A 20265-nucleotide genomic window follows, 5' to 3' on the forward strand; every position below is an offset into this window, starting at 1 on the left:
TCCGCTCGGCCCACCTCGCTCAGGGCCGCAGCCGTGACGGCTCCCTGCAGTCGGACGCTCTCTGACCACCGTGCTGTTCCCTCAGCTGACAGTCGAAACTAAGGTGAAGTGAACGGGCACGGCGAGCACGGAGCAAGGAGAAGGCGGCGGGGGCGCGGGAAGCCAGGGCCTGGGCAGCGGTGGGAGCGAGGCCTCGGTCCAGGACGCAGTTCGACTCGGTAACAAGCCACGTGGCTTCATACGTGAGGGGAAGCTCAGTCAGGCTCCTCATCCGAAAACGGGGCATCGTAACAGCCACTTCCTTACAATCTCGCAACTGTTAAGCGACGGAGAGCGCTCGGACTCCACCTCGCTCCTCCTGCTCAGCGCGGCGACGCGAGCCGCCATCTTACGGACGGCGGGCTGATGCTCGCGAGCCGCGATCACCCAGGCGCCCCGCGTCGGCCAGCGGCGGCGGGGGATCGCGGTCCGCGGCTGGGACAGAGCCGCCCGCCCTGCCGCGGCTTCGAGCACGGCGACCCGGGTCAACGCGTCGGAGGGCGCCTTGGAGGCGGCGCAGCCCCAGCAACTTACCGTGGAGGCACTTTCGGCCCAGCCGGAAGCGCGCTGCTGGAACTACCACTCCCAGCAGCCCGCGCGGCGCGCCCCGGCCGACGCCGGGGGAGCGGCCGCCATTGTCCGCGGCCGGGGTGAGGCGGTCGCCCGGACGGTCTGGCTGCCGCCGCTGCCGCCGGCCGGGAGGGTCGGGACAGCCGGCCGGGAGAGGCGGCGCCTGCGCTCGCGGCGGGCGCGGCGCCAGGGCGGGTCCTCGGCCCGCCTTCGGTCTGGAGGCCGCGCCGGACCAGCTAGGCGGGCCCCGGTGAACCCTGCTTGTCGGGCTTTTGTCCCCCGGGCGGGAACCGCGAGCGCACGGCCGGGCCGGGCCGGGCCGAGCGCCCCCCGTGAAGCGCGCGCGAGCTTGCTCAGTCGTCCTCGAAGAGCGGCGGCGCCGGCCCGCGAGGTGGGAGGCCGGTGGCTCGCAGGACGGGCGGTGAGCATCACTTCCGAGCCGGGGCGCGGGGGAAATCTGGGGCGGGAGGCCGGGAGGCTTGAGGTGAGGACGCCTCCGAGGCCGCTCCGGGAATCCACCTTTCCATTTCTCCTGCGAGCCCGTCCTCCTCTGGCCCGGAGGGAAGTCAGAAGTGGGCTGGGGCTAGCCCGGGGCGCCTGCAGACGTGCCGCGCCGGAGGACTTTGTCCAGTTGCAGACAGCGGTGCAGAATACTCAGTGTTCCTTCTCGGCGTTTGGGCGCAGATCTCGGGTCTCCCGGAGCCCAGTGGGTGTCCCAGTGCTTTGTAGACGCTCCCAGGAAGTCGCGAAGCCCTGCCAGTTGGCGTTGGTAGACTCAGAGGTTGCACAAAGACCTAGAACCTGGGGAATGGGAGGGGGACGGGGTCTGGGCTCCAAATTCGGCTTTCCGATGGCCTCTGCACCAGGAGAAAGAGGCTTGGGCCTGGCAGGTCTTTCAGGTGTTTTTTTTGTTTGTTTGTTTTTAAGCTAAGATTTATGTAACATGAAATTAACCATATTAGCGTACAAATCAGTGGTTTTGTTGTACGTTAAGAACGTTATGCGGTCTTCACCACTATATAACTCCAGAACATTTTCATCGCCCCCTCGCAAAAACAAAACAAAACAAAACAAAAACCCAACCGTGAACCTATTAAGCGGCCACTTCCCGTTCCTCTCTCCCTCTCAGCACCAGGCAACCATTTACATACGAAGGTTGTAGGTAAATTTTACGTTAATTTTTGTTAAGTCAACAGAAAGTTACCTCTCTTGGGAACCAGAGACAAATTTCTAGTGTCTCCTCCTGGACTGTTCCCTTTTTCAGCTTATTCAAGTCACCCTTCATTTCTTTTCAGGAATTCTGTTATGTTTTGACACGTAAATTCTATTTTCTTACAATGCTCTCTAAGAGTCTTTTGTTGCTTCTGTAGTTGTGTTCGCTTTATTCCCACAGGATCGTCTATGAGAAAGAACCACTTTTGTCTTTTTCCACTTTTGTGACTAGGTGGGTATTGGAGCTGCTTTCTGTAATCACCCAGATCCACTGCTCCTGGGCAAGCGCCTGGTAGATTAATCCGGCAGGATGGCTGCCATCAACCCTTGGGCCTCCTGGGGTGAGTCTAAATCCTATTTCTTCTGGGCCTCCCCAGCAATGCCCTGCTGTAGCCAGGGGTCAGAGCTGGAGGGAGGTTGGGCTGAGGGCTTTTGGGGATTGGAAGGGATCTCTCTGACTTGGTACAGAATTAGAACTGAGTGAGATTTAAAAAAAAATTGGCTGTTCGTATAAAAGACAGTGTAATTTTTGTGTATTTTATAGTCATTTCCTGAGACATCTTATTCTAAGAGATTTTTCTGGTGATTTGTGGGATTTTTTGGAAGACAGTCATACCTACAACTAAAAATTCTCTACTATTTTTATTTTTTTTACTTTTATTATTGTTTATTATTTATATAGCATTGGTTTATAATTTAAGAACATATTTTTCAAAATTAGGTGATGTTAATTTTATCAGCTACTTTTCCAGCCATAAAGGGATCTATTCTATCATATCAATAAATTTCCTGCAAGTGACCCACCTGTGCATTTCCACTATAAATTTAGCTTATGTTGGATTTTTTTTCACATGTCCCTGGGCTCTGTTTATGGAATTCTGTTACGCCCATTAGTGAGACAGGTCTCCTCTTCTGTTTTGTTGCCTTCAGTCACTAGGATTGATATCACAATTCTTTCTTTTCTTTGTCCTAACCTGATCCTCTGGTGCAGGTTTCCTTACAGACCAGTCCTGGGGGATGGCGGCTGTTGACCCGTGGGCCTCCTGGGGTGAGTCCAGAACCCATATCCTCATCAGCCACGTTGGCTGCCATATCATGGCCTCTCCTAGCAGTAACCTGCCATTACTGGGGCTCAGAGCCGGGGAGCCAGGTCTTAGGACAGGGATGGTGGTCCAGATCTGTCTCTGTGCAGAGCTGAAGCAGGAAAGGATCAGAAGATTCCACGAGGGATTTCAGAGTGGTGACATTTCCAGGACAGGATGTATGAGAATGAATGTGTGGCCATTTAGGGCCCAGGCCCAGAAAGGCTGTAAACAGACACTGCTTCTCTGAGACAGTGCCTTGGAGCAGAGGGGGATGGTCCATGGTTTCTGTGATGAGTCACATTCTTTAACTTCTCTGGCCGCATGTCCTTCATCTGTACCATGAGGAGGTGGGTCTTTTCCCTTGCCCGAAGGGGTGGGCCAGGACCAGAGGTAGGACTTCTGTGGGCACACTTCAGCAGGGAGAGCTGCCTCTGTGACTTCACTTTCCTCCCCCAGCTCTGTGTCCTCAGGATGCTGCCTGGCGCATGGAGGAGACCCCTGAGGAGAGGAGGAGGGCCCCCGGGCTCCCGACAGCCCAGGCCCAGGTGAGATGGGGCTTCTGCTTTTTCCTGAGGGGTTACCCTGTTCCCTAAGGTGTTCAGGGTATCCCCGGCCATCCCAGTCAACATGGTTCCTCAGTTTACCATGGCTAGGGTTTAGGTAGAGAAGGAATCAGCCAGAAGTTGATTGATTCTTGAGCGTGGATAGGGGGAATTCAGTTTTCCGTGACTGGGAGCCTTATTGTCAACCAGCCTGTTCAGAGTCCTGAGCCCCAGCTGTGCTGTGGGCTGTTTGGTAGGTAAGGGACACCCCCTTTGGCTAGCAGCCCCTCCTCTCCCACCTTCGCACACGTATTCAGTGCCGGATGCAGGTTGATGCAGGGATGCTGTCCATTAAGCTCTGTGCTTGCCGGGGGTGGGTACCCCCATCCCAAGGAGCTCCCAGGCCCCTCTGCAGGGTTGGTCAGTCGGCTCCTGAGGCTTCACGAGCTGCCTGGTGCTACACACGTGGTCAGGCTCCAAAGAGCCAGAGATGCTTAGGCGCTGAGCCTGGAAGTAGCGAGGACACCTGGTGCCCTGGGAGGTGGGCAGGTCTGTATGGAGGTTGTGTGCCCGAACAGCTGGGGCCCCTCTGCTGTGCAGAGGGAGGCGCCTGGGAGACGGGACACTCCTGAGCAGGGAGGTAGCGGGGACACACCAGCCTGGCGAGCAGGAAATTGGTTCCTGCGGCACCACAGGGACACACTGCATGGCCAGCATCTGTGTGACGGCTGACTGGAGTGAGATTTTAGGCCAAGGAGGCCAGGCCTGACTCAGCCATGTCCTGAATGCCTGCTGCAGAGCAAGGGCACCATCCTGGTGGTAATAAAGAGCCTCAGAAGTCTCAGGAGCAGGAGACATCAGGGTCTGGAATGGGGCTGGAAAGATGTCCCTGGCAGGGGAGTGGAAAGAAGAGGGCGGTGGGAAGCAGATTCAGGCTTCAGTCTGACCAGCACCCGGAAGCAAGATGTGAGGTATGAGGGAGTCAGTCAAGGCAGGACTTTGTGACTGTAAGGCCACGACAGTGGCTCCAGAAAGAAGTAGGGCAGCAGAGCTAATGGTGTTGGAGAGGTGTCGTCTCCCTCCTCCCTCCTGCCACACCCCCTGCTAGAGGCAGCCACTTAGAAAAAAACATTTTTTGTAGCAGCTGTATTAAAATATTATTCAGATACCATAAAGTTCAACCTTTTAAAGCATATAGTTGGGTGACTTTCAGTATATTCACAGAGCTGTGCAGCCATCACCAGTATTTAATTCTAGAACATTTTCATCAAGCCAAAAAGAAGCCCCATACCCATTAGTAGTTACCCCCGTTTCCTCAGCCCCTAGCCCCCGGCAACCACTAATCTGCTTTCTTTCTCGACATTTCATATAAAGGGAATCAGACAATACATGGCCTCTGGTGTCTGTCGTCTGTCACTGTAGCAAGTTTTCAAGGCTCATCTATGTTTTATCCTGTTATTTTTTTTCTTTCCATGGCTCAGAAGTAGGCATTTTTAACTTCTTCAGTTTCTTAGGGCTATTTTTAAATTAGGGATTTTTATCCTAATTCATCAAATTTACATAGTCTGTAATGATTCTCTGCTATGAAAGACAAAGAATAGTTTCATTACTATATTTAGGGTTTTTGTTTCTAAGTTAAAACAATGAATCATGCACATGTGAGATACTGTGATATAAAAATATTAACATCTCTGTTCAACTTTATGCCTCCTACTAAATTAAAAAATAAAAGGACACCTCCCACAGTTTGAAAGCTGACTGGTGAAGTCCATCGTAGTAACTGCCACCCCCCCATGGCAGCGCTGCTGTCTCAGGGAGACAGAAAGGCCTGAACCTCAGGATGCAGGGAGGTGGCTGTCTGGCGTAAGAACCTGGGCAGCTGTGGTGTTAGCTGCTGTTACAGTGTGCAATTGGTTTTAGATTCTGTAACAGTTAATAGGGAAGCTAGACTAGGCTGAAGGATGGGCCCTGATCAGTCGCTGGGGATCAGAAGTTAGCTGTAGTGAACTGACATGAAGAAGTTCTGAAAACCACTGTGCTGTACTCTGCTGTCAGTTTATGTGGGGGTTTCTGAGAATTACTAGCCAAGAAATGGCAAGAGAATAAAAATGAAGAATTAAAATAACACCGCCCTGCAGTGTCTGAAGAGTTGTGATTTCTAAGCACATGTTCCTGGCCCCATCCCCGCACTCACTTTGGATCTCTCCCTGGAAACTCAAAAGAGTTGAGTATGTGAGTTTTGTATTAAGTGGGGTCTTCAGGAACACAAGTGAGTGCCCCTTATCCCTCTATTGTCCCCTCCGAATTAAGCATTGAAATAAAGCATTCACCTGGTGAAAACGTCAAATGCTGTCATCCCTTGTTATCTGAACAGTCTGATCATAGAAGCAGGTTGGATGGTGAAGTTTCAGCTAGTTGGAGCACAGGTCCCATTATGTTGATGAATGGGGGAATAATAATATCCCAGCCCGTGTAAACAGCCTCCCCAAATGTGAAAACTCAAGCCCCTCTAACCACCAAAGATTTGTACACAGTAAACGTTCACAGAAAACACCAGTAGTTGAACACTCTGCCCCCATCCTTGATTGTCTCTACGATGAGCACGGTCTAGTTATGTTGTTCTTCTCTGCAGTTTGCCCTAAAACCTTAATAAATAAGGAAATTCTGGAGATGCCAGAGTCCATCTGAATGTACCCAGGTTCCATGAAGGGGAAAATTGTCAGAGAATTCAGGTAACGCAGGAGGAGGCAGATGATACCTTGTCAGCAAGCAGCCAAGACCCAGCTCGGCACCCCTGTACCCTCCGTTAAGCCCTCCTGTGTGCCAGCGGATTGCTCATAAAGTGCTTTAGAATGCCTGGGCAAATGTTCATACGTGTGTATGAAGTGGTACATCTAAAAATGTTTACAAGAATGTGGGTGAAACATCTTTGCAACTCATAGCAGATGTTTGGAAAGTGGGAGTTCAGGTGAGGGGGTTACAGGGGAAATGGAAGGGCTCACTGGTACCCCAGACTGGGCCCTCAGTCCTGCCACCTTGCCCTGAGCATTAGGTCGCGGTGATACCAGCATCTCGTCTCCCAGCCCCACCTCTTGTCTCCACAGCCTGTCTTCTGCCATCTCTCCTGTTCCTCACCAGCCTCAGTTTTGCGTTCTCCTCTGTATCCCTAAGGCCTCCATGACTTGTGGGCCCCAGCAGAGGGCGTGTTCCTCTGGGAGTCTTTTTTCTTGCTGTTTGGCAGTCCGTGGGCCCTTCAGTTTTTGGTGACATCTCAATTCTGGAAATCTTTTTAAAATTTTTATTTTGACAAATCCCATAATTGCAGAAAAGTACAAGAATTGATTAAACATCCCCATCACTCCAAATGAACAGTGCTCAGTGTCTGCCACGTCTGCTTTGCTTTCCTTTTTAGTCCCCAGTCACATTCTCTCCCCACCCTCCTCAGGGTGACCCCCCAAGATGGCGCGCACAGCTGGTCCATTTTCACACGCGTAGGCAGTAAATCACGTAGGCGTTGCGAGTTGAATAACCTCTTCTTTTTAGACGATGCTTTTCCTACATGGAGCTTTCCTACACCTCTCTGCTCGCTCGGGCAGGTTTGAGGCCCATCCATGTGAAGGTAAAGGTCAAGCACATTTCTTTTGTCCCATCAGAGAAGTGGGCTTGGTTCATTTCTTCTGTGGACAGGCTTACAGTCCTCCCTCCCTCCACCGTTTTTCCCGTTGCAGACGGCCGGTAGGACATTCTTGGAGTTCTGTGTGCACACGTGCACGTGCCCCAGAAGCAGATTTCTGCTGAGTTTCAGGGGGCGTGTGTGTGTTCAGTATGACCAGTGCGGCCGCGTGGCTCTGAAGAGGTAAAGCCCTTCTCAGTCTCACACTCTGGGAGGAGGCGCCTGTTTCCCCACGTTTCTGCTGACACTTGACAGTATTGGGTGTTCTAATTTTTGCTTACCTCAAGACTGAAAAAGTTTTATTTTAATTTGTATTTCCTTGATGGCCAGTGAGGTTGAATACCTTTGTATGTAGTTACTGCCCATCTGTGTTTCCTTCTCTCTGTGTGCCTCCCCATCCCTAGGTTTCTGTAGACTCTGACGTCCTGTTAAAGGGGCATTTCATGCTTTCTGGATCCTGCCTTTGGATTGTCTGTATGGGTTGTCTTCTAATCTATAGCTTGTCCTCACTTTGGTGTCTTATCAGAGAGGTGTTTTTTGGTGAATTTTTGTCAGAAATACCTGTTTATGGCTGGTGTTTTGTGTCTTTAAAAGAAGTCCTGTATTTTTTAAAAAATTCCCTCCCGTCCTTGTCTTTTGTATTTTTATGAGGTCAGCTGTTGTATGGCCTCCTGACCTGATTACTGTGTCTTCTTCATATTCTGTGAATTCTTTCCTGTGTTCTGAGCCTCTCATGTCCTGTCCTGCTTTATACGGAGACTCCAATCCAGGAATTAGAATTACAGCTCATTGAAAGTTGGATGTGACCGCTGCCTGCATTCTCTCTTGGCCGCCACGTTCGGTCTCCAGCTGGGCAGCAGGTGTCCCTGTGTGCGCAGGGCCCTCTGGTCCGTCCATGCTTCCCAGAGAAGAGCTGTGAGGCTGTCTGACAGTTGTGCTTGGTGCGGCTGAGCTGATCTGCTGCCTTAGCAGTTTGCCCCCTCCCTCCCTGCGTCTGTCTATCTGCGTCTGTCTCCTGACAAGTCTCACTCTAAACCCCATGGGCCTGGGTGGGCCGAGATCACCGGGTCGGTTCTGCTTCCAGTTTTGTGGGTGCACAGCTGGCTGTCAGGCAGAGACCTCACTCTTCTCCCTGTGTTGGGCTGAAGAGGGCTCAGCTCAGGGGTGGTCACTCACCTGGGCAGCGAGACCCTCCCACACTCTTGAGTCTCAGAGGGTCCGGGGAGTTTTGCCCACAGGGTGGAATGGCTGGCAGGGAGGTGGGGCAGCTGGTAAAGCCCGCCTGAGTGTAGACCTGACTCTCACTCTGCCTTCATTTTAGCTCAGAGCCCAGAGCCTCTCCTGGTCCTCCCCCTGCAACCCCGTCTAACGTGCGGCTGGGGCCTCTGCTCTGCTGCTTTGGTCGGCCGTGCTGCCACCTGCCCCCTGTCCTGCAGGAGTGTGCAGACTGCTACATGCCAGCAGCCTCGTCTCTTCATTGGTGCAGTGTCTTTTACTTTCTTAAAAAACTTTAGATATTTAAACCCTACATTAGCTTCCTGTTGCTGCTATAACAGATTACCACAAACTTAATGGCTTAGAGCAGCATGAATTTATTCCCTAGTTCTGGAGCTGAGTCTAGAATGGGCCACAGGGCTGTGTTCCTTCTGGAGGCTCAGGGAGAATCTGCCTCCTTGCTTCGCTGGCTCCTAGAGGTGCCTGCATTTCCTGGCTCATGGCCCCTCCACCTTCATTGTGCATCACGCTGACCTCTGCTTCCACCCTGTCGTTTTCTCTGATGCAGGCCCTCCTGCCTGTCACTAGTCCAGACCCTTGTAATTACATTGAGCCCACCGGGTCATCCAGGATCATCTCCCCATCTCAGCGTCCTTAGTGGAACCACTTCTCTGCAACATGATCTCTTTTGTTAGATTAAAGTAGCAGTGACTAGGACGGGGACGTCTTTGGCAGGACCGTTAGTCAGCTGACCACAGGCACCCGTATTCACCAGCCTTAGCAACTGTCACCTTTCAGCTTTCTGCCTTTTCATCTATTCTGGCACAACCTTTTTATTTTTATAAAAAAAAAAACGAGTATTTTAAAGCAAACCTCAGATACTGTATCATTCTACCCATAAACAGTTCTGTGTGTGTATCTGAGACATACATACCTTTTAGAAGATAAACAATGCTTTCATCACACCCAGCAAAGTTAACAGCGGTTCCTTAGTGTCACCTAATTAATACCCAGCCCACGTTCGGTTTTCCCCACTTGTCCCCAGTGTCTTTTGCAGTTGGTTCATTCAGATCAGGACCCCAGGGAGGACCACACGTTGCGTGTGCTTCGTAGGCTGGAGAAAGCAGGTCGCCTGTCTTAGGGTTTCCCTGATTTTTGCCCCTGTGGCGTCATTGAATGTTCCTCCATCCCTCCGTCTCCTGTTGTCTGGCAGTTGGGCTGCAGCAGATTCAGGCTTTGTATTTTGGGTGTGCGTGCTTGATGGGTGGTGCTGGGTCCTTCCTACTGTGTGATGCCAGTGGGCGCGGGATGTCTGGTTGCCCCACTGCAAGATGCTGTGACGGGTTATTGGGTGCTGGTGTTGTCGGCCTGACCCCCCATCGTAAATTCCCCTGCCGGCCGTTCACCCGTGGTTTCACAGTCATCGATGTTCGTGGCCAGTGTGCACTTTCTTTTAGGTTTGCAGAATCTCTGATGATTTCATTCCTTGTGAGTTTCTTAGGTGTAGTTCTTTTGTTCCTTTTTAAGTGTGTGTGTGGGGGGTCCGTCGGGGTCTTGGGAGGGCTGGGAGGAGAACGTGTGGCTCCGTCCCCCAGCTTGACAGCTGCTGGGGTGTGGGTTTGGAGCCGTCCGAGTAGATGGCGCCCTCCAGGGAGGTTAGGTGGCTGGAGAGGAGCGCGGGGGCAGGAACAGGGCCCTCTCCCAGCTGGTGCACTGCTCTACCGGTTGAGTGTTACATTTAAGTAAAAAGTTTACGTTACCCCAAAACGTAGACGCAGCAGCCGTCACAGAAACGGAGGCCCGGGCCGGTCTGGGAGAGGGAACCCAAGAAATGGGCGTAAAGGAGTCCGAGGCGGGGGAGGGCTTCCCCGCGGGAGGTGGGGGCCCGCAGTTCCCGGTGGTTTTTGGAGTAGGGGACTCGCTGGAGCAGAGCCAGCGGTGTGGACCGGAGGGGACGGCGCAGAGATGCCGGGCTGCGGGGGCCCGGAAGGGAGGCGGTAGGCTGGGGGGCGGGCAGAGGCGAGGCGCGCGGGGTGCGCGGGCGCTCGTCCCGTGGGCCTGCGCCGACGTGGAGGGGGCGCCGAGTGCGCGCGCAGGCCAGGAGGGGCCCTAGAAAGGAGGAGGGGACGTGGGGTCTGTAGCTCACCCGCCACCGCACCTCGAGGGAGGGCGCGACCCCACCCACCTCGGAAATGCCCAGATCCCCGGGCTCACGCTGACTGCTTCACAGGACTGTAAGGGTTAGGATTCACTGCAAAAATCAGACCTCCCTTTGTTTTTCTGTGGGTATTCCTGGTTTTCCTTTTCCTAAAAGCACCAGTTTGAACTTGTAAAAACTCAAAGTGCTTTGACAGCAACTGCAAGTGGTTCTCCTTGACTTGGGCTGCTCTGCACAGGCAATCCTGTCTCACAACCCACCTCCAGTTCTCCGGCTGGAGACAATCTGGGAGTGGAAACTTCTCGGCTGTGCCGGGGAAGACAGGCTCTGAGTGTTCGGATCACCCTTGCAGGTCCGTGATCCCCGCGATCCCCCAGGTTCTCTGGCCTGTGACCAGGGCTCGTTATCTGTGTCCACTCTGGTCCAGGTCTTGTCAAGTGTCTGCAGCTCCAGAGAAGCAGGGGGCTTGCCCTGGTGGGAATCCTGCCCACACTCGCCAGTGTTACCAGAATTGCGCAAGGCGCTTAGGAGAGACCTGCTCATCTTTACTGTCATCACTGTGGGCCCAGATACCTGATTCCCTAAGTGTACATCCCAGATGCAGGGCCCCGAGGGCTCCCAGTGAGACCTGAGCCAGGCCAGGAATATGGAACGCTTCCAGGGCAGACAGTTCCTCTACGTCCTGTCCCCTCCCCAGGGCTATCAGCCTCATTCCACCCCTAGAAAACACGGGAAGGGGTGACTCCAGGCTGAGGAGGAACATGTGTGTCTTTTAGGAAACTGTGACCTTTAAGGATGTGGCTGTGGACTTCACCCAGGAGGAGTGGGGGCAGCTGGACCCCGTTCAGAGGACCCTGTACCGTGACGTGATGCTGGAGACCTATGGGCACCTGCTCTCTGTGGGTAAGGCGGGCGCTGCACAAGTAAACGAGGCTGCCGCCCTGCAGTACCTTCTGCTGTGTGTTTACAGCTCGCGGGAGCCTCACAGGGCTGAGGTGGTGTTGAAATAAGGCATGTCGTGAAGTCTTTCACGAGGAACAGACAGGAGGGTTACTGGCCACACAAGTCCGTGCTTTTCCTCCACGTGCAGGGAATCAGATCGCCAAGCCCGAGGTCATCTCCCTGCTGGAGCAAGGAGAAGAGCCGTGGTCCATGGAGCGGGTGTATCCCCCTCAACGCACCTGTCCAGGTGAGAGCAGGCCCCAGGTGGGAGTGGGGAGCCTTCCTCCAGGCCTCCTTGTTGGAGACATGGGTGAGACCATGAGGACGCCACTGCCTCAGAGATGGCCGCAGCCACTCCTGAGGAGCTGTGTCCCTCGTACTGTTTTCCTGCCGTTGAGTCAGAGCAAGGTGCCCCTCTTTCTACCAGGGTAACTGTCTGTAAGGGTTCCCTCCTCACCCCCGCTCTCCCGTCCGCTCCAGTGCTTCTCATCCTGTCTTCTCTCCCTTTCTCCTGGGTGACTTCTTCTCGTTCACCTGCTTTTTAATTTTTTGTTGTTAAACTTACAGCCTGTAGTCACAGACTGTTCTTTAAAAAAAACAAAACCAAAAACTGTTTTTTTTTGTATAGATACTGTATTCACATGGTTAAAAAAGCTCAAAGCTGTATAAAATGTGTAAACTGATAAAAACCCGTACTCCCTCCTCTTGCCCACATTATCTTTATCCCCTACAGACACACACACACACACACACACACACACACACGTACACACAGGTGGCCACTTTCTTTTTACAAAAATCTTTGGGTTGTTTTATTAGTGATTGTCCTGGGAATTGTAATTAACATCCTAATTTATAACAATCTAGCTTGGATTACTATTAGTTTAATTTTGATAGTGTATAAAAACTGCTTCTGTGTAGCTCAGTCCTCCCCCTTTTGTGCTATTATTGTCACAGATTACATTGTACGTTTGTGTCCCTTAACACAGGTTTATAATGATTGTTTTCTGTAGTTGTGTATTAAATCAGATAGGAAACAAACAAAAAATGCCTTTGCACAGCCTTGCCGTGTTACCTGTGTAGTTACCTGTATTGGTGGTCTGTATTGCAAGTTACTGTCTAGTGCCCTTTTATTTCAGCTAAAGAACTTGCAGCATTTCTTGTAGGGCAGGTTTACTAGCAGCAAACCAGAGTTTTCTTTATCTGGGAATGTCTTGATCGCTCCATTTTTGAGGAATAACTTTGCCAGATATGTAATTGATGATTGACACTTTTTTCTCTCCGGCCACCGTGGTCTCTGATGAGGAGGAGGCTGGTGGTCTCGGTGAGGGTCCCTGGTGTGCGATGACTTGCTTCTCCTGCTGCTTCCAGGGTTCTCTCTTTGGCTCTGGGAGTTTGAGAGTGGTGTACGCAGGTGGCCGTCTAGATTGCCGGGAGCGGGGCAGAACTTCTCACAGCTCCTCTGGGCGTCCCACTCCTCCACTTCTCCTTTCACTGTTTTGGTTTGTGCATTGTTTGCTCCGACTGTCTTCCATCATCTCAGACAGTAGCGCCTGTAAGTGTTTGACAAAAAAGTGTTTTTAGGACTGTGCAAGTTCCCAGCAAGCCTTTTGATTGGGGTCTTCCGGGGACCCACCAAGCAGGTCAGGCTTTGGGGAAGCTCCAACTCTGTCCGCTCCTGCCGCGCCAGAGACGCGGGCTGCTGTTTTCTGGTTGCTGCTGCTGAGCTCGGGAGTCAGAGATGGGTTTAGGGTGAGTTAGAATACCACAGAACTCAGCGGTTTTCCTTGAATAAACTCCCCCTGGGTTGCTGCAAGGCTTTGTTAATTTATAGAATTCTGAGGAAATTTATTCTGTCAGTTTTTGCCAGCTTTGTGGTTGCTTTTCCAGAAGGGTGAGATTTCAGAGGTCCTTACTTTGCCATTTTCGCTGAGGTTTTGCCCAGGTTAGTTACTTTCAGTGATTTCTGTTGTTTGTTTCCAGAGTTTCTTTATTCAGCTGCAGGCACATAGGTGTGCGTAGTTACTGTTCACCTTTCCAAAAGTGGGACAGAACACATTGTTCTGCATCATGCTGCTTTTAACTTGACGGTGTGCCATGGCCTCCTCGAGTCCTGAAGGTGGACGTCTTCCCGTCCAGTCTACCAAAACGGGCTTTTGTGGAGTCTTCCCATTGCCCCCATTTAGATCTGAAACCACCCACCAAGGACTCGTGAATTCCAGTAGCTTTAACTGTCCCACCATCTTGCTGGCCAGTCTCTGTAACCATCCTGGGCCCTGCAGCTCCACCGCTGCCATCGTTACACTTGTACTGCCCTGCACACCGATCGGCTGCCTCCTTGATCCCAGCAGAACCAGGAACCCCAGGTCCTCCTGAGATGTGCGTCCGTGGTGCTGGCCGTCTGTGAGCCCTGCGCGCCGGACATTTGGAAGCTGCCCTGACTTCCTGCCCTTTCCTCTCTGAGGAGGAGTCTCTCTTCTGTCTTCTGAGGTTTCCTTCCTCTGAAGTGCCCACTGTGTCATTCTTCCTCCACCAACATCCCCGCCACGTGCTTCCCCATAAAATCCTAGCTCAGGTTGATGACTGCATTGCCATTTGTTACTAGCTACCTCAGATGTTAACTCTGGATTTATGCCCCTGGAGTCATCCATCACGAGGGCTCTGCCAGAAAACGTACAGTGACTTGAGTTGCCTTTTAAATAACTCAGCTGAGATTTCAAGATCTTCCAATTTTTTCTGTTATTGTTCTCTTTTCCTGACTAGCTCCTACAGTTCTCTCAGCTGGCTTCCTGAAGGCCCCCCTCACATTTCAGCCGCATCGCCCAGGCCTTTGCTCATGCCCCGCTAGCAGGCTGCCTGTGCCAGAGCCACGCTCGGAGACTGAGCTCATGCCATTTCTCTCGTGTGAAACCTGCCTTGATTGTTTCTGTCGGTGCTGGTCTCCTCCGACCTCCCACGTACTTAGCGTCTGCAACCCCACAGTCTGTTCATAGCTGTTCAGATTGTTCTTTCATCGCATAGATTATAAGTTACAGGTGGAGGAGACACTCTAGCTGTGAGTACTGAGTATAAAGCTGGACAGGAATTGCTTATTTGGTCAGTGACTTGGTCAAGTACCATTTTTGAAAGTTTCTACTGGAAGAATTCAAAAGCTGTGTGAAAATCATTCCCTGACATCTACGGGCTAAGTTTGGGATTGGTAATAAATGCCAGTTCTTCAGCAGAGAAGGATCCCTGTTGTAATGGATTTGGGTAGTAAAAAGGGGGCAGTGGTGTATAGTGAAGAAAGAAGAACGTGGAGAAAGAAGACAAGGGTCTAGGTCCTGCTGGGCTGAACAACGACCCCCCACCAAAAATGTCCGCTTCCTGTACTTGTGCATAAGGTGCCTTATGTGGCAAAGGGGGTTTTCAGATGTGAATGAAACCCTGGGTCCTGAGATGGAGAGATTGTCTTGGATTATATGGGTGGGCTCATTGTAATCGTGAGGCCCTCACGAGAGTGAGTCAGGAGTATCAGGCGCAGGTATAACTGACAGGAGCAGAGGTTGGAATGATAGTCTTTGAAGATGGGAGAGGAGCGACAAGCCAAAGAATGCAGGCAACTTCTAATGCTGGAAAAGGCATCAATGAGGATTCTCCCCTGGTGCCTGCAGAAAAAAGCTACCTTGATTTTAACCCAGTAAAAAGCCATCGAGGACTTCTGACCTCCAGCCTGTAAGACAGTGAATTTGTGTGCTCATCAGGCACTGCATGTGTGATATGTGTCACAGCAGCGAGAGGGCACTGATTCAGACCCCTCCCACTGTTGAGGGGCCGACACTCAGCAGTGATGAGAGGTGGCTCCCAGGTAATGGATTTGCCAGACCTTTCGCTGGATTCTCCGTTCCATGTAATCCTGGGAAAGATCCTCTAAGGATAGTGGCAGAGCGGGGGCTTCCACGAGCTGCAGCCTGACAGCCCTTGTGTGTCTGTCTCACCGCGTCCTCCCAGCCTGCAGGTGGCGCTGGTGTGGGAAGCGCTGTAGCGGTGCCCTTAAAGCCTGTGGTGGCTGCCCTGGGGCTGATGAGTTCTGTGTTACTGACGGCACCGCCTGTGGCGTGGGAAATGCTGTGACAGCTCGAAGCTTCTGCTGGTGATGCTTTCTCTTAGCCCAACCCCTCCTTTTTCTGGCAGGTGTCACAGTAGTGGAGCAGTAAGGACCTTATAGCACAGAAATGAATTAGCACACTTGAGTAACTTAAACGTTAGTTGCTGAGGGGCTGGTTGTACATCTTTCTTTTTTTCAAGCCAGTTATTTCTTAGTTTTCACCTGAATTGTAGTAATTGTGTTGGGACCCTCCAGACCACCCCCAGGTTCAGCGATTCACTAGAGGGACTCCCTGGACTCAAACATTATACTCAAGATGATGGTTTATGACCTTTGTGAAAGGACACAAGGCAGCATCAGCCAGGGGAAGGTGCAGGGAGCAGGTCCGGAGGGGACCGAGTGCAGGCTTTCCGCAGTCCTTTCCCAGTCCCTTTGCATAGGACACACTTAGTTCCTTCAGCAAGGAGTTGTGACCGTGTGTGTGGCGTCTCATCGACTAGGGCAGTGTGCCTGAGCCTTGGAGCCAGGTGTTTCCTGGGGGCTTGGCCATTTAGGCACACATGACTGACTGTAATCACGGAGGCTGCAGAACCCTGGAAGGAAAGTAAGTGTTTGTAAATGACGTTGTTTGTACAGACCGTCTAGAGAAATTGGCTCAGTGTGCTTCAAGGCCTTAAGCATGCAAAACTCACATGAGTTAGAACATTCCAAGGTCTCAGTTCCTAGGAGTTGGCCCAGGGAGCCATGAAACAGGCCTTTTTAGCAATGTGCAAAGTTTGAGCAACTCAGGTGTGCAGAGTTAACTCCTTCCTGCACACCCTTATTCTGGTCCTCTTTTCCTGGGAAAATACTCCTATATGGGTTTTATTCATATTCAGCACACACTGTAGTCTGGTAACCACTTTGATTCACTTTTTACTCACTATTACAATCTTTCTCTGGGTTGCAAGTCTATTTGAAAACAAGTTCCCACTTGCCTTCTCAGTAAAATGGACAATAAATCTTACCTTTTCCATTTTGCTCTTAGAGGTTCTTTCTCTATGCACTCATGGGTTTTTTTCTGTTTATTTCAGAGTGGATGAGAAATCTTGAAAGCAAAGCATTGATCCCGACACAGAGCATTTTTGAGGAGGAACAGTCCCATAGCCTGAAGCTGGAGAGACACATATGGGATGACCCCTGGCTCTCCAGGTTAGAAGTTCTGGGATGTAAGGACCAGTTAGGAATGTGTCACATGAACCGGAGCACAGCTGTGAGGCAGACGGTCTTCATGCAGAAGCAAGTGCTGTCTCAGAGAAGCTCTGAGTTCTGTGAACTTGGGGCTGGGTGTAGCCAGAGCTTAAACATTGTTCCATCTCAGAAAGTTTCTCAAGTAGAACATTTCTATAAGCCTGATACAAATGCTGGAAGTTGGAGATGTAACTCAGCCATAATGTTCACAGATAAGATTACCTGTGAAAACAGTGAGTGTGACAGAGCCTTCTGCCAGTCCATGCAGCCTGCTCACCCTGCAGGGCTGCACTCTGGAGACAGCCATCTCACGTGTACGGATGCCGTTAAATCTTTGAATCATATACTGCATTTTGGTGACCATATGGGAATGCATACAGGAGAAAAGCTCTATGAATATAAGGAATGCCATCAAATCTTCAACCAGGGCCCATCATTCAGTGAACATCCAAGACTTCATATTGGAGGAAACCAGTATGATTACAAAGAATATGAGAATATCTTTTACTTCTCATCCTTTATGGAACACCAGAAAATTGGTACTGTTGAGAAAGCATATAAATACAATGAATGGGAGAAAGTCTTTGGGTATGACTCGTTCCTTACACAGCACACAAGCACTTACACTGCAGAGAAACCCTACGAATATAATGAGTGTGGGACGTCTTTCATCTGGAGCTCCTACCTTATCCAACATAAGAAAACTCATACTGGAGAGAAACCCTACGAATGTGATAAATGTGGAAAAGTTTTTCGGAATCGTTCGGCCCTTACTAAACATGAACGGACTCACACTGGAATAAAACCCTACGAATGTAATAAATGTGGAAAAGCCTTCAGCTGGAATTCTCATCTTATTGTACACAAGAGAATTCATACGGGGGAGAAACCTTACGTGTGTAACGAGTGCGGAAAGTCTTTCAACTGGAACTCCCATCTCCTCGGGCACCAGAGAACTCACACTGGAGAGAAGCCGTTCGAGTGTACCGAGTGTGGGAAGTCTTTCAGCTGGAGCTCGCACCTCATTGCCCATATGCGAATGCATACCGGAGAGAAGCCCTTTAAATGTGACGAGTGTGAAAAAGCTTTTAGGGATTACTCGGCCCTCAGTAAACACGAGAGAACTCACTCTGGAGCAAAACCATACAAGTGTACCGAGTGTGGGAAGTCCTTCAGCTGGAGCTCCCACCTTATTGCCCACCAGAGAACTCACACGGGAGAGAAGCCCTATAACTGTCAGGAATGTGGCAAAGCCTTTAGAGAGCGTTCAGCCCTCACTAAACATGAAATAATTCATTCTGGAATTAAGCCCTATGAATGTAATAAATGCGGCAAATCCTGCAGCCAGATGGCTCACCTCGTGAGACATCAGAGGACTCACACTGGAGAAAAGCCCTATGAGTGCAACAAATGTGGAAAGTCCTTCAGCCAGAGCTGTCACCTTGTCGCGCATCGGAGAATCCACACTGGCGAGAAGCCCTACAAATGTACCCAGTGTGAACGGTCCTTTAACTGTAGTTCTCATCTCATTGCGCACCGGAGAACTCATACTGGAGAGAAGCCATACAGGTGTAACGAGTGTGGGAAAGCATTTAACGAGAGCTCTTCCCTTATTGTGCACCTGAGGAACCACACTGGAGAAAAGCCCTACAAGTGCAACCACTGCGAGAAAGCCTTCTGTAAGAACTCCTCGCTCATCATTCACCAGAGAATGCACAGCGGAGAGAAGCGCTTCATCTGCAGCGACTGCGGGAAGGCCTTCAGCGGCCACTCAGCCCTGCTGCAGCACCAGAGGAACCACAGTGAAGAGAAGCTCTGTGCGTTGAATTGATGCGAGATGCTCCTTTTACTTACATGTGACCACACGTTGGGAAGCCCTCTAAGCCTAATCAAGAGGGGCGTTTTCAGTAAGACTTGACCCCTCACTAATCAGTAGAAGTTTCCTTTGTAGAAGAAACGTGTGAATGAAAAGAACAGGCAGTGGCCTTCCACCAGGCCTTATTCTGACTTAGAAGCAAACAGTTGCAAAGAACAAGTCCCCAGACTCCCCTCATGACCTGCCGGAGGTCCTGCCTGAGGAGCACGGACGTAGGGAGTGAGACGCCGGCTAGTGAGAGATCTCTGCCCCTTGTGGGTCAGAGCGTGCTGTTAAGGGTGGAACTTTCTCCTAGGGAGCGTTTCAACTAGAAATGCACTGTTTTGTGTCAGGCTGCGGTATTGGATGGAAGCGTCACAATAACGTTTTGCCATTATGGAAACAGATTTTCCTCTTAAAAGGGGTAGGTTCTGGGTGCCCTTTAGCGAATAGAATATGGAAAACTAAATCTGACTTTAAGAAAAAATAATATTGAATGGGATGTTTACTGATGATCAAGATTAACCTTAGAAAAGCTTAGTGGATGAGATTACTAATGATGGAAATGTCATTGCCCAGAAGGATGAAACTGATGCTGTTGAAACAGGAGGTGGTGCTTCGTAGCTCACTGTGTCAGTGTCCTCGGTTTGTGACTCACTCCTGCGTTGCTGGACAGGTAGTTTGTCATTTGTTTCAGGCAATCACTGTGAGTTATGATTATGGACACTGCATCAGTATCCGTGACACGAAGGAATAAAAAGGACACAAAATTGTTTATAAATATCTACTATAACATCCAGAAAGTGTATATGGAAAAGGACTGGAGAGACCCATGGATAAATTAACCCAGTTAATTTAAGATTTTTTTAAAGTTTTACAAACACAGCACTTACCGTGTGCTAGGCTTTGTTTTAAACGCTCTTCGAATATTAACTTGTTCGGTCCCCTTAGTTCTCTGAGATAGGTACTGTCACTATCCCAGCTTTGCAAATGGAGCAACCGAGGCAGAGGTGATGAGAAACCTAGCTAGGGACACACAGTAAGGAGTGGAGCTGAGATCGTTTGGCTCCAGAGCTCATGTTTTTAACCACTATGTTATGCTGCCTCTGCAGTGATTTTTTCCCCCTAATGTTTTTTTAAAAAAAATTTGTTCAGTGTTTCTATAGTAGATATTTGATAATAAAAATCAAATTCCTAAACAATGTGAAATAAAGGTACCTGGCTCTCTGTCCTGCTGGATTTCTGCTAAAGACGAGAGCTGAGCTCCTTTTGGAAAATGAAGTCTGGATTGGACGTTCGGAATCACTGCATTTCTGAGACCTGGGTCTCACCACCTACACCCTGAGGATTACAGCAGAGCCAGGGCTGGAGGACTCACCGAAGGTTTGGGCAAGTCAGAGGAGTGCCCCTCGTGAGGCAGAGGGCGGGAGACACCTCTGCCGGGGTGGGGGTGGGGTACCGTTTCTCAAGGTCTCCCTTGAATTCAGTGATTATGTTTTCTTTAACTTCTCCATTTGAAAAGATCGTTTGATAGTAGGGAAGATTCAGAAAGGGAGGGAGCTGATGGGTCCATAACAAAGTGAGGAAGTTTCTCTGAGTGCTCAGAGGGGAGCGGGGATAGGAGGGGATGGACAGCGGACCCAGGTTGTCTGATTTG

At 50.7% G+C, this 20265-nt stretch overlaps 1 protein-coding gene across 2 annotated transcripts; it reads left to right on the forward strand.

Annotated features, from left to right (window-relative positions):
* Positions 1–237: 237 nt before the first annotated feature.
* ZNF606 (zinc finger protein 606) lies at positions 238–19496 on the forward strand. Of its 2 annotated transcripts, none has more exons than XM_072966422.1 (7): positions 238–1030; positions 2003–2162; positions 2813–2869; positions 3363–3451; positions 11271–11397; positions 11585–11683; positions 16597–19496. In XM_072966422.1, exons 2-7 carry the CDS (start codon positions 2132–2134, stop codon positions 18582–18584), a joined length of 2391 nt encoding a protein of 796 aa, XP_072822523.1. In that variant the 5' UTR covers positions 238–1030; positions 2003–2131; the 3' UTR covers positions 18585–19496. The 2 variants fall into 2 exon arrangements, with proteins under 2 accessions (XP_072822523.1, XP_006218736.1); XM_006218674.4 differs by having other exon boundaries at positions 2054–2162.
* Positions 19497–20265: the final 769 nt, after the last annotated feature.

The sequence above is a fragment of the Vicugna pacos genome, chromosome 9 (assembly GCF_048564905.1).
Source record: "Vicugna pacos chromosome 9, VicPac4, whole genome shotgun sequence".
NCBI classification, from domain to species: domain Eukaryota; kingdom Metazoa; phylum Chordata; class Mammalia; order Artiodactyla; family Camelidae; genus Vicugna; species Vicugna pacos.

Excerpts from the sequence above, each read along its gene's own strand:
- ZNF606 (XM_072966422.1), top strand. The coding sequence starts at position 2,132 with ATGGCTGCCATCAACCCTTGGGCCTCCTGGG. Across the intron at positions 2,870-3,362 it reads TGACCCGTGGGCCTCCTGGG|CTCTGTGTCCTCAGGATGCT; the intron begins GTGAGTCCAGAA and ends TTCCTCCCCCAG. Across the intron at positions 11,398-11,584 it reads TGGGCACCTGCTCTCTGTGG|GGAATCAGATCGCCAAGCCC; the intron begins GTAAGGCGGGCG and ends CTCCACGTGCAG.